Source organism: Rhineura floridana, chromosome 3, assembly GCF_030035675.1.
Source record: "Rhineura floridana isolate rRhiFlo1 chromosome 3, rRhiFlo1.hap2, whole genome shotgun sequence".
NCBI classification, from domain to species: domain Eukaryota; kingdom Metazoa; phylum Chordata; class Lepidosauria; order Squamata; family Rhineuridae; genus Rhineura; species Rhineura floridana.
This window is the reverse complement of record NC_084482.1, coordinates 20,723,283-20,735,974: the sequence shown is the minus strand read 5'-3', so window position 1 is coordinate 20,735,974 and position 12,692 is coordinate 20,723,283. Positions and strand designations below refer to the sequence as shown.

General features: G+C 45.4%; 1 protein-coding gene across 1 annotated transcript; it reads right to left on the bottom strand.

Annotated features, from left to right (window-relative positions):
• Positions 1-227: 227 nt before the first annotated feature.
• ZBTB39 (zinc finger and BTB domain containing 39) lies at positions 228-9,802 on the bottom strand. Its single transcript, XM_061614893.1, has 2 exons — positions 9,721-9,802; positions 228-7,981 (listed from the first exon to the last, which is right to left on the bottom strand). The coding sequence occupies exon 2, from the start codon at positions 7,888-7,890 to the stop codon at positions 5,791-5,793; it is 2,100 nt and encodes a 699-aa protein (XP_061470877.1). The 5' UTR covers positions 7,891-7,981; positions 9,721-9,802; the 3' UTR covers positions 228-5,790.
• Positions 9,803-12,692: the final 2,890 nt, after the last annotated feature.

Sequence of the window (12,692 nt, the reverse complement as noted above, 5' to 3'; positions counted from 1 at the left end):
TTGCTACCATTTCACCCCAGGCGCTGCAAATACTCTAACGTGGAACCCTCTAATGCCTGCTTTCTTTCCCAATGCTTGGCATGAAGGCTGTTTCTTTTGCTAACATAAGCTGGTCTGAAATGTTTTCCAGACAGTCAGCATCTACCACAGTCTGTGCAGGATCAGAAAAAAACAATGCACAAAACTCATTCAGTTTTTCATTTTATTAGTCTAAATAAAAACCACACTTTTGTGCCAAATGATGGAGTATAAAAGAATCCGATGTACGATTTTAGACATCTACGTTTTTTTTCTTTGAAGAAAAGTTTTACAAAATATACAAACTTTACAGCAAATAGATATTAAACACTTAAATAACCAGGAGGTCAGTACCTACAATTAACTTAACCAAAAGGTTAGACAGCAATCACAATGCTCTGCTCTGTTTTGTTTTCTGCTTTATTTCAAGACATCTGGATCTTTGGAGGAACATGAGGGAGAGGGCATGGTTTTGAGTTTACAAATAATAAGAATAAAGCAAGTCTCCAAAAACATTTTTATTACTTTCAAAGTGTTCTGTGTTAGATTAGAGTAACTGTTCCATGCCCGAACCCTCCCTTACTGTGGTGGCAATGGTAGGGAGAGATGCTTCACAAATGGCAGCAAACAGAGCAAAGCTATTTAATTACAATACTTTGTCTTTCTATACACCTAAGGGCTCCAAATTACTTTACAGACATTTACTATACCTCACAACTTTTCCTTTGTGAGGTAAGTATTTTTAAATATTCCTCCCACTCACTCCCATTCTTAGAAATTTAGGGTGAGTGGGTGCACGGGTAAGGTTGAGGCAAACAGGTGAAGTTACTTGACCAAAGCTACACTCGAGGCAGTTACGGAATCAAACCATGGGTCCCAGTTTTTTGGCTACCAGCACCCGAACTACCAAAGCCAGGTATTCACATTCTTTGTTATGAGAGAAGGCTTGAACTAAAGTGTCTGAAGCTGGACAGTTTTGCATTGGAGACAGTTTGGCACTAGAGAATGAGAGAAAAACAGCTCCAGAACTCAAGGATGAGGAAGCATTCCGTACCGGGTAAAATCAAATATGGTTCCTTCTTCACCATTTCCAATGAAGGCCTTCTAACTAGGGAAATATTGTTCTGTTCAGCACCTGGAGATACACCCATGCTTACTTGGGACTCCAGAGCTTGAACCAAGAGCTTCAGAGTCCAAGGCTGGACCCTAGTCTGATGAGCTACTGTGCAGGCTCAGCCATCAAATGCACTCTTCAAGCACAGAAGAGGATTAATGGTATATAACATCAACCCCTCCAGTTGATAGGTAGTATGACGCTTCTTGACTGGCCAGGGCTTGTATAAATACTGAGTCTGATCTTCTGCCTTGAAATAGCAGGATGTACAGCTTCCATAGGTTCCAGCTTCCTGCTCAAGCCCTCCAGCACTACATTTGGGTACCCCAGCCCTGACATGAATTTAATCACAGTAGTAGTAGTAGTAGTAGTAGTGGTGGTGGTGAATTTCCATGACACCTCTTAGGTCCTTCTAGAGAACTCTGCCAGCATAAATTATACCTGGGGATAGTCTTGTCTGCTATATTGTCGAGGCAATTCCTTGTCTGGTGTCTGCCATTGAGAGGCCACAAGAGGGAAAGGGACCAAGAGATATGTCCGAATACCCGCCGCGCCACTGGGGCTATGTAAGACGGCAACTTTAGTTTTCTTGAGTAAGAAAACAAGAAGATATGCATAAGTGCTTTTTTTCCTTGACACAAATCAAAACACTCAATCTTCACGACACCCTTAGAGGTAGGTACTGTAAGCAGAGAGGCAAAGCAACCTGTCCAAAGCTGTCCTACTGCAACTAGCATCAGAGCTGAGATGCTTGGGGCTGTAGAGTTTTTCATTCTCCCCTCCCCCCCACAGGTAAGGGCTAGAGCAGCATTACATGGATTTCTGTTTTCCTTTAACAGTGTTTTCATATACAGAAGCCTGTGAGCCTATTTGAACACAACAGTGGCTTTTAAGACTCCAGAACTTCCTCCTTATGAGGTAGTTTGCATTATACCTAGGGGCAGATCTGAAGCCAGCTGCTACATATATTAACATCCGCCTCTCTCGTCTGGATTTCACACAGCACTGCACTTAGGAAGAATCTCGTTTGCAGCATGAAGCCCGGCCCATAGGATGAAGCCACAAGTGTAATTCAAACTGAGTCAAGATCTGTGCCATGTCACCCCTCTGTTCTGTTGCATCCCTTCAGAAATCACCAGTAAGGGTTGCAAGAAGGAACAAAGGAAGGAGGCTCCAACCTCACCCTGAGGGACAGCAAAGTTTTTATGGTCACACAAGCACACACTGATTTTTCATTGCCACAGGGGACAACCACTCAGAGCCTTTTTAGGCAAAAACAACCCTGCACTTTCTGCTACCATATCCTTATGTTAGCACAAATCCAGTCCCAGCAGCATGCTCTTGCCCTCCTATAATAAAAGAGTGGGCATACCTTCATTGGGTTTAAACATAAAAAAGAGTTACATATGTTCCAGGCTGGAGGGGGAAGGTGCGTAACCCTCAAAGAACTTAAAAACAAAAAAGGAGTCCATTGCTGGTGCCCTTTCTTCCAGTAGGAGCCCAAGTACTTTATCAAGTACTTCTTGATAAAGGGCTAAATGAGCATTCTGGCATGGGAGCATTCAACCTCTAAAGAAGGCTTTACAAAGATGAATGATAATAAAACATTTTAAAAGTTTATATAATTGCTCTGCAATGGGGATAGGGGGGATTTATGTTGCTGTTTGTGATGCCATAGGCACTATCCTGTTCTGGACGGGGTTACACTCCCCCTGAAGGAGCAGGTTCGTAGTTTGGGAGTTCTTTTAGAACCTTCACTGTCACTTGAGGATCAAGTAGCCTCGGTGGCACGAAGTGCCTTTTACCAACTTCGTTTGGTGGCCCAACTTCACCCCTATCTGGATAGGGACGACCTCGCTTCAGTTGTCCATGCTCTGGTAACCTCTAAATTAATTACTGCAACACGCTCTACGTGGGGCTGCCTTTAAAGACGGTTCGGAAACTGCAGCTCGTGCAAAATGCAGCGGCCAGATTGATAACGGGGACCAGGCGGTCCGACCATATAACACCGATTCTGGCCCGCTTGCATTGGCTGCCTATATGTTTCCGGGCCCGGTTCATGGTGCTGGTTTTGACCTATAAAGCCTTACACGGTGCGGGACCATGATATCTGATGGAACGCCTCTCCCGATATGAACCTACCCGTACACTACGCTCAGCATCGACGACCCTCCTCCGGGTGCCTATTCAGAGGGAGGCTCGGAGGGTGGCGACAAGAAAGAGGGCCTTCTCAGTAGTGGCCCCCGAATTATGGAATAGTCTTCCTGACGAGGTACGCCTGGCGCCGACATTACTATCTTTTCGGCGCCAGGTCAAAACTTTCCTCTTTTCCCAGGCATTTTAGTATGTGTAAAAATGTTTATGTTTTAAATTTGAATTTTAAGCTTTTAAAAAACTGTTTTACATATATGTTTCATTGTATTTTGATATTGATTGTTGTGAACCGCCCAGGGAGCTTCGGCTATGGGCGGTATATAAATTTAATAAAATGAAAATGAAAAAATATCCAAGGGTGAAGAAAGACATGTAGTTGTAAGAATAACCCATCACTGCAAGTTGTACTAGTACTAGTGTAACAATTTGCATTTGACAACTTGACTATCAAGTCTTAGTGGATTAACCACTAGGCTTGCTCCTCTCCCCATGCTTCACGTGGGCTGCCTACCTTTTTATTAAGCATTGCTTGAATGTCTATTCATTTTTGTGTTCATCCTTCACCTTAAAAAAACGAGAGCATTATAAAATCTGTGAACTGCTGTGAGGATTGGAGTACATGCATCTTGGTAATGTAATGGTTATTAGCAAATTGGTGCCATCCACAGCCAGCTTTTGCTGCAAATCTGCAGAACTGGGAGTTTGGGTTAAGCTTGTTTGGATTTAGGTTTTGGGGGTTTTTTGGTCAGAGCGTAATCCTGGAGAAAAGGTCTATTTCTAGTGAGTGGTAAAGGCACATTCAAACTGGCCCCATCGCTCTACAAAAGTTACATCTGTCTTCACCCCATAGGCATCTGTGACACTCACACAACACATTGTACATGACACAGTCACAACTGATGTGATAGAAAGGGGGGGGGAGTGACTGCAGTTTCCCTGCAACAAAATACTGTAGTTTGTGTGCCAGAAAATGGGATATCCCTGCAACAAAAGTGCTACTTTGTGAAGACATGTGAATTCCTCCAAACAAAGGAGTAAGAACTGTATATTTATTATGCAAAACACACACCCTCAAAAAAGAGAAGATAATCTGCCCTAAACCTTTCATTCCTCCTTCTAGAGACATTTCCTTAAAGCATCAATACCTTTTCAAATATACCTAACTGTGCAACACTATACATGACTACTTAGGAGTAAACCCCATCGAGTTCAATGTTATTTTCTCCCAGGTAGGTATAGAACTGCAGCCTAAAAGGAGGGCTTCTACCACTATCCACAGTGCTATGTCAGACACTTTAAAGAACATGAGTCTTTGAATACTCATCTCATTGTTCAAGAAACCAGCACTGAGATAATATTGCCAAAGGAAAGGAAGGAGCCCCAAAATTGTTCTTTGATGCCATAAGAACATTTCTTTTTTGAAAGAGGATGCTGGAAATTAAACATCATTTCAAAAATAGCCAAATATGTTTATGCCCTGCACCAAAAATAAGAGTTCTTTGTCAAGGCAACCCCTCCAAAACAAATCAATCTTAAATGTTTGCATTTGGCTCAATTCTCCTCCATTCCACCCACCGCCACCAGCACCCATTCCATCTGTATGCTCCACTTTTGTTTTGATCCCCTGCTCCAGAGTGGAACTTTATGAAACCGACTCATAGTTCCAGGGGGAAGGGCGAAAAGGCAAACGGAGGCTGGGTGCAAGTTAGGGTTAGTTAGCGCTGCAAGATAGGGCTACCAACTGACAAAAACAAACAGCCCAGCCTGCTCTTGTGCCTTTTTCTGGTAGATGTTATCTACAGCAATCAGCAGGTGAAGGTTTTCATGGCATAGCAACCAGCATTTTCACCCACTAATGTTTGCAATCACATGGTTGTTAAAGGCACAGGAGCAAGAGCTGGTAAAAGAAAAAGGCAATCCTGATCGAAGGAAAACACAAATTTATCTGACAAGATACTAAGGCTAAGAATCCAAAGCAGACTTATTCGGCAGAGAACAAGTCCCAAAGTTGGACTTACTTCTGAGTAAGCATGCTGAGAACTGCATTGTAAGTTTTTATAAAACTTACATCCTCCCAATAGCAGCACAGAAACAATTCCTTTTACCTCCCACTTTCTCCCCTGCTATCCTGATGTGTAGCATTAATATATATTAGCAGCATAAATCTTTCAGTGATCTCAAATTAGAGATGTGGGGGGGTGTCTAGACACATGAGGGGGAACCTATCCATCGGAGGGGGGAACATCCTGTTTCCTAGATTTGAAATAACAAGCATTGGACTCAGCGGGAGGTAAACGCGACAGGTTTCTCGAGAACAATAACACATCGAACGTGCTGTTGTTTTCACAGGACAATGATTTAAGAAACCCTCTAACAAGGCAAAGGGAAATAACGTACAATGCTGATGATGCTTGACCATTAAATGTTAGGTTATTTTTTTTAAAAAACAGAAGCAAGTTTCACTGCTACCCGTAGGTAGTGCTTACTTCCCCAGTACTGCTGCATCAGCTGTCTGTGTTTTTCTCCGTATCTTTGGAATGGATGATGTACATGAAAGTTTGCTCAATGGTGAAGTCAGGCGGAAGGCTGCCTTTGTGCACACCTATATGCTTGCTCATAAGGTTAAGAGTGGAGCTGTAGTGGCCACAAACTGTGCACCGGTACATGAGGGCCCCAGAGTGTGTCTTCAGGTGGCACTTGATGGTGGAACGCCCACGGAAGAACTTGTGGCACACTTTGCACTGATAAGGCTTCTCCCCTGTGTGGATCCGCCGGTGGTAATTGAATTCGCTTGTGTGGGCAAACCTCTTTCCGCACACCTTGCAGCTATACTTACTGTTCCCAGGTTGGCTCTGAAGAGCCACATCCTCACTGAGGAACTCCTCCGTCAGCTTCCTCTTCTGCAGAGCTTGCTGGTGGAGCCGGTCACCAAAACTGGGCCGGACCAGGTCCAAGCTAGAGCTACACTTGTGCTGGCTCACATGGTAGCGGTAAGCAGCTTCCAGCTTAAAAGCCTGGCCACAGTAGTGACACCGAAAGAGGGCTTCCTCCATGCTTTGGTGGACTGCCATGTGTTTCTCCAGGAGGTGCCTGTCCACAAAACTGTTGGCACAAATGGAGCAAGAAAAAACAGAAATGCCCAAATGGGAAAGTGTGTGCCACATTAAGCTGCAGGGATTGAGATGCCGCTGGTCACACACCCCGCATGTTTGGCTTTTCAAGTTCACATGGTCCAAGATGTGGCCCCGAACCATGTGAAAATCCTTGGCAAGGGGTTTTCCACAGGCAGCACATGCTAAATCCCCACTGAACAAGCTGACTTTCCCTATGAGTGGGTCACTGGGATGGATGATAATGTTACTGTCAAACACCCCTTCTCGGCGGTGGAGACTGAGCTGCCATTGGGTGAAAAACTTAGTCTCACACATATCACAAGAGAAGAGGAATATCCCAATGTGAGACAGGACGTGGGTGACTCTGGAGTTCCTGTCTTGGAAATGGGTCTCACAGACCTTGCAGTTGCCAGTCAGGAGGTCCACATGGTCCCTAGCATGTTGGCGGATCAGCTGTATGTTGGGCTCCAAAACCTTTTTGCATACTTGACAGGGCATAGCTTTGTTATCCCGGCTGTCATTCTCGAAGGATAGCTCTTCTTCACTGTCATCACTCAGCTCAATCACTTCCTCTGCAGCACCTAGCTCCTCACTGGGATCTTCAAAATGTAGATCCTCTTCCCCCAGATCTTCTAGCTGTAGCTCATCCATCTGCCCAAAGCCCTGGTCTTTGGAATGATCACTATTGCTAGGGCAAGAGTTGCTGCCTGTTGTTATATCCAGTGAAGCATCAGAGGCAAAAAAATTGCTTTTACTGTAGTCCCCATTGCTCTGGAGCTTATAAGGCTGGCAAGAGTTCACAGTGGTTTGAACAGCCATGCTGACGTTGCTGAGACCAGCCTGTGTCATAATACTCATCGCAGCAGTAAACTGTGCTGGCGATTCCTGCTCTTCCATTTTGGGAGTCTGCGGATGCATTACGTTATGGCTAGCTTCGTTTGCAGGATCTTCTTTGTAGCCACCTGCGGCTTCACCAAGCATATTGCAACTCCGCTCTGTTCCCAGGTGCTCCCCACTGTTTCGGATTTCACTCAGAGAATGGTTCGGCTCAGCCAAAGCACCGCTTGCCCGGCTTTCACCTGAGACAGAAGGCTGTTTAGTGTTGGCTGAGTTTTCCAAGTCTGGGAATGTGGAATGGCAGGCCTTCAGCAAATCATCCATGCCCAATTTTTCAGCAACCTCGTAAATGACCCCCACATTGATCAGGTCTGTAAAGAGCTCTGAGGTATAGACAAAGTTCAGGATCTTTTCAAAGTTGGCTGGAGTAATGAAATCCACCACATATGTGCGGGCAACATCCAGACCTGTATTGAGGAAAAGGTTCTGGAAATAGCCTGCTGCACATGCCAGCACTGCCCTGTGTGCAGGGAAAGTACGACTACCAACCACAATGGTAACATCGCACATGGTCTCTGACAACCTGCATTTGTTAAGTTCCTTCAGCAGGTTGTTGGGGTGGTCAGTGCTGTGAAGCTTGATCCTCATGCCCATCTTGGCAGCGCAGAAAACCTCCTTCTCCTGCTCACTTCTTTTTTACACCTGCATGTTCTTCCAGCCTCTGAACCTCACTGAGCAATGGACTCTAGAAAGAAGAAAATGAAAAGTTACAGTTTTGGTTCTTACTGTTTTGTTTAATGAAACCTGAAATATGATAAAGCTGAAATATTATTATGTTGTAAGCCACCTTGGACCTTCATCAAATGGAGAGTAAAGATGATTTTAGCAAATAGGCAAACACAAACATTTATTATTTACATAACAACAAAAATAGCTGCTTTGGAGGAAATGCTCTCTCAGGAAAAAAATTAATCGGTGTATGTGGGAAGCGAGAGCCAGTGTGGCGTAGTGGTTAAGGTGTTGGACTACAACCTGGGAGACCAGGGTTCGAATCCCCACATAGCCATGAAGCTCACTGGGTGACCTTGGGCCAGTCGCTGCCTCTCAGCCTCATGAAAATCCTATTCATAGGGTCGCCATAAGTCGGAATCGACTTGAAGGCAGTCCAGTAAGTAATGTGAGAACACACTACAAATCAGAAAGCCAGCAAGAAGCATCCTCCCATGTTTTAAACACTCTGCATACTGTAATATTATTACACGCTTTCAGACCATTTTTCACAATTCTGGAACCAGCTCATCAGCTATCACTACATTAGAGATAAAGAGTTAATTCTCCTGATGGAGAAAACTGGGATTGCCAATTCATACCATTCCAGGTTCTTTACAACGATTACTGCCATATACTTTTATTTTTCCTTTCAGCTTCTTATCACACTTGCAGAAAACCACCCCTTTACAGATACACATTCTCTGTGAAAGTAAGTTCTACCTATCCCTTTTAACAAAATGGGGTGAAAATCTGAAAACTTAGTTGGTAGCTGGCCAAAAGGCTAGAATTCTAAAATCCCCTCTGCACATTTTCTTCGAATGCAACCTGCTATCTCTTTGTTTATGAGCCTCTAGGCAGGTTTTAACATTTAACCCAACTGACCAACACAATGAAATAAATATGTGAAGTACAGAGCTCATGTTAAAACTCCCTGGTGTGCTTTCCTACGGTTCCTAAGGCAAGCAGGCAGGGATGCAGATGCAAGCACAAATGGGATGATGGCACATAGGTTAGAGAAACAAAAAAAATTATCAGGGTCTTGAACATGGTTGTTTTTTTTTGTAAGGCAAAGAGATGTAGAAATAATGTCACCATTGGATATGAATGGGGATATTGGTAGAGGGAGACTCTCATCTGGCATGAGGGCAAAATGGGATTAGGATGGGCCAGTGCGATCCAAAGTAAACAGTGGGGTGACAGGGAGAAGTAGAGTGGCCAAAAGAAATGGTGTGGGGGAGGGGGAGTTTCGACTCCAAAGAAAATCGGGTGAGGAAAGGAGGGAGTCTAAAAGTGCAGGCAATTATGGGATGTTGGAGACGTCGCTGACAAGATGATGTGGGATTGCGGGGGGGGGGGGTGTAGAAACGGGATCAAGTCCTGTAGGAAGCGGAGAGAAGGGACAGCGGAATGAATGGGCTTCTCTATACAGAAGTGGGGTACAAAGGGCGGGAGGAAGCAGATCTCGGGGGGCTAAGGAAAGTGGTGCGTGGGCTTCCCCGAAACATGAAAGGGGGAGAGCGAGCGCCCCCGGCCTGATGGGACTGGGGTGGAGGAGGGGGGAGAGAATGGGGCTGGAAGGAATTACGAGAAATGGGGGGAAGGCGGGACTGGGAGGGGAGGGAATCCCTTGCGCCGGGAGGGATGAAGCCTCAGACCTTTGCGGACAGGGAAGGGGCTGCTTTCCTTCCAGGGGAGGGGAGGATGGCCCCTTACCCGGGAGGCGGCAGGCACCATCCCCGCTGCTCTCGCACACACAAAGGGCTCCGGCTCCCCCGGCCCGGCCTCCCTACCCACCCGCCAGCCAGCCCAGCCTCGCCGAGGAGGTGCTGCTCCGGCCCCGGCCAAGAGGCTCCATCCGGCCCCGAGACCGCCGGGCCCAGCGCCGCCCCCAGCCCCGGAGGGGGCACTGCAGCAGCCCCGGCTTTGGGGGATTCGCGCGGGGAGCGGGGAGTTGGGGAGGGGGCGGCTGAGGCTGACGGGGGGAGAAAGGGAGCCGCCTGGCTGGGGAGGGAGCGAGGAGGGAAAAGGGCTGCTGGCGAGGGGAAGGGGGAAGCCTGGGAGAAGGAGGGACGGACGGAGGGAGGGCTCGGGCGCTGAGGGGAAAAGAAGACCTGGCCACTCACGACCCCGACTCTCGATATGGGACAAGCAATATATGGGGAGAAGAAGTGGTGGTGGTGGTGGTGATGGAGGAAAGAAGCTGTCTGTAGCTCAAGTCTCTTTGGAACCTTGGGCCGTCTCCTTTAGGAGCTCTCCCTTTTGATTCCTGATGTGTGTGAACCGGAGGATGCCCTCTGCACCTGCTCAGGAGCACTTCTGTCTATTCCTATTTCCAGGTTGAGTCCTCGCATGGAAAACAGCCATGCTACAGAAGCCCTAGCACAGATGTTGGACCCAGGTTATTAAGATCGATGTTTAAAAGCTTTATTTGTTTTATTTATTTCCTTACATTTATATCCCACCTTTCTTCTGTCCAGGAACACAAGGGAGCAGACATGTGGTTGTTGGAGAGGCAAAGGGTTTTTTGTTTGCTTGTTTGATTCTGCCAGGAAACAAGAGGGCAACTGTGTTATAGGAAACAAGCCACTTCATTCGGAGCAAAGATGAGGAAGTCTGGTGTCCAGCCCAACAGGACAGGAATGTTTGAAATCCTCAGTTCATCAAAATGCACATTTGGCAGGATGCAAATGCTACCCCACTATGCCCATCCAGTAGAAAGTGATGTTTAATAAAAATGCACATTTGGGATGAAGCACACATACACACACATCTAATTTCCCAAATATTACAGGCTGCTTTGTTGTTTCCTTATGTTTCTGAGGTGTAGGCCATTCAAAACATTTTATGGGTGCGCCTAAAAATATATCATGTTGTTATATGCCTTCAAGTCGATTTCAACTTATGCCGACCCTATGAATCAGCAACCTCCAATAGCATCTGCTATAAACCACCCTGTTCAGATCTTGTAAGTTCAGGTCTGTGGCTTCCTTTATGGAATCAGTCCATCTCTTGTTTGCCCTTCCTCTTTTTCTACTTCCTTCTGTTTTGCCCAGCATTATTGTCTTTTCTAGTGAATCATGTCTTCTCATGATGTGTCCAAAGTATGATAACTTCAGTTTCATCATTTTAGCTTCTAGTGATAGTTCTGGTTTAATTTGTTCTAACACCCAATTATTGGTCTTTTTCACAGTCCATGATATCCACAAAGCTCTCCTCCAACACCACAATTCAAATGAGTTGATTTTTCTCTTACCTGCTTTTTTCACTGTCCAACTTTCGCATCCGTACATAGAGATCGGGAATACCATGGTCTGAATGATCCTGACTTTAGTGTTCAGTGATACATCTTTGCATTTGAGGACCTTTTCTAGTTCTCTCATAGCTGCCCTCCCCAGTCCTAGCCTTCTTCTAATTGCTTGACTATTGTCTCCGTTTTGGTTAATGACTGTGCCAAGGTATTGATAATTCTTGACAATGTCATGTGCGCATAACAAATTAGGGGTGGCCCAAAACATTTTGTGCATGTGGCATTAGAACAAAAGTCCATGTGGTACCTTCCTATGGTGGTACAAATAAAATAATTATCTGCTGACTAAAAACATGTGCCCTGACCCTGCCTTATGCCCAGGATTTTAATCTAAACAGGGATGGGGAACCTGTAGCCCTCCAGATGTTGGACTATGACCTCCCACCATCTCTGCCATTGGCCATGTTGGTGAGGCTGATGGGAACTGGAGTCCAGGAACATCTGGAGGGCCACAGATTCCCTGCCCTGATCTAAAGACACATGATGTAAATAAGCAGGTCCAGCATGATCAGTGCCTGGATAAGAGACTGCCTGGGAACCCAATCTACACTGCCTTGAGCTCTGTTGAAGACAGACAGAAGATTAATAACTGAAAGGTGGCCCTGAAGCAAATGCAAGTATAACGGGTACAAAGATGCAACATTTGGGATAGGGAGGCCTGGCCTGGCATATGCAGGTGAGACACAAGCAGGGTGTTTGGGAGAGATTGGCATCAAACAAAGAATAGCATACATGCGTAGAGGTGGCTTTAGGGAAGTGAGAGGTGCAACTGTGCACTAGGAAGCTGGAGCTGGCTGTGACTCACCATCATCGCGTGTACGCACAGTGGAAAATGTGTTTGCCACTGAATGTCTGAAGTGATCTATAGTACTGAATAACACTGGAAAATCTGTGAGATACAACTTCCAAGTGAACCAAGCAGTATTCTGCAAACCAGACAAGCCTTGCTGACAGGTAGGCTCCACTCTCAGTGCAAATTAGCAATTGTATGTCAGGGGGGCAGAGGGGTTCCCACACAGAAGGAAAACAGTGCACCACTGAGTGTGAGTTATTCCCCTGGGACTACAGTTTCTAGGAGTGGCTTGTTTATTTATTTATTGAATATTCCACCCTTCCTCCTGAAGGAGCCTAGCGCAGCAAACAAAACAATTTAACAAAAAGAAGAAAAATACTAAAATGTTAAAAACATTCCAAAAACACAATTACAATTTAAAATATTCTAAAACACAGCTAATATACAGTAAAACATTTAAAAATATTCTAAAACGCAGCTTAAAAACGGTCTCTCATCAGTGATCTTCAGGTTGCCAGGAAAAGTCCTCTTCAGTCATCAAATGCCTGGATAAACAGGAATGTTTTCAAATTCCTCCTGAAAATT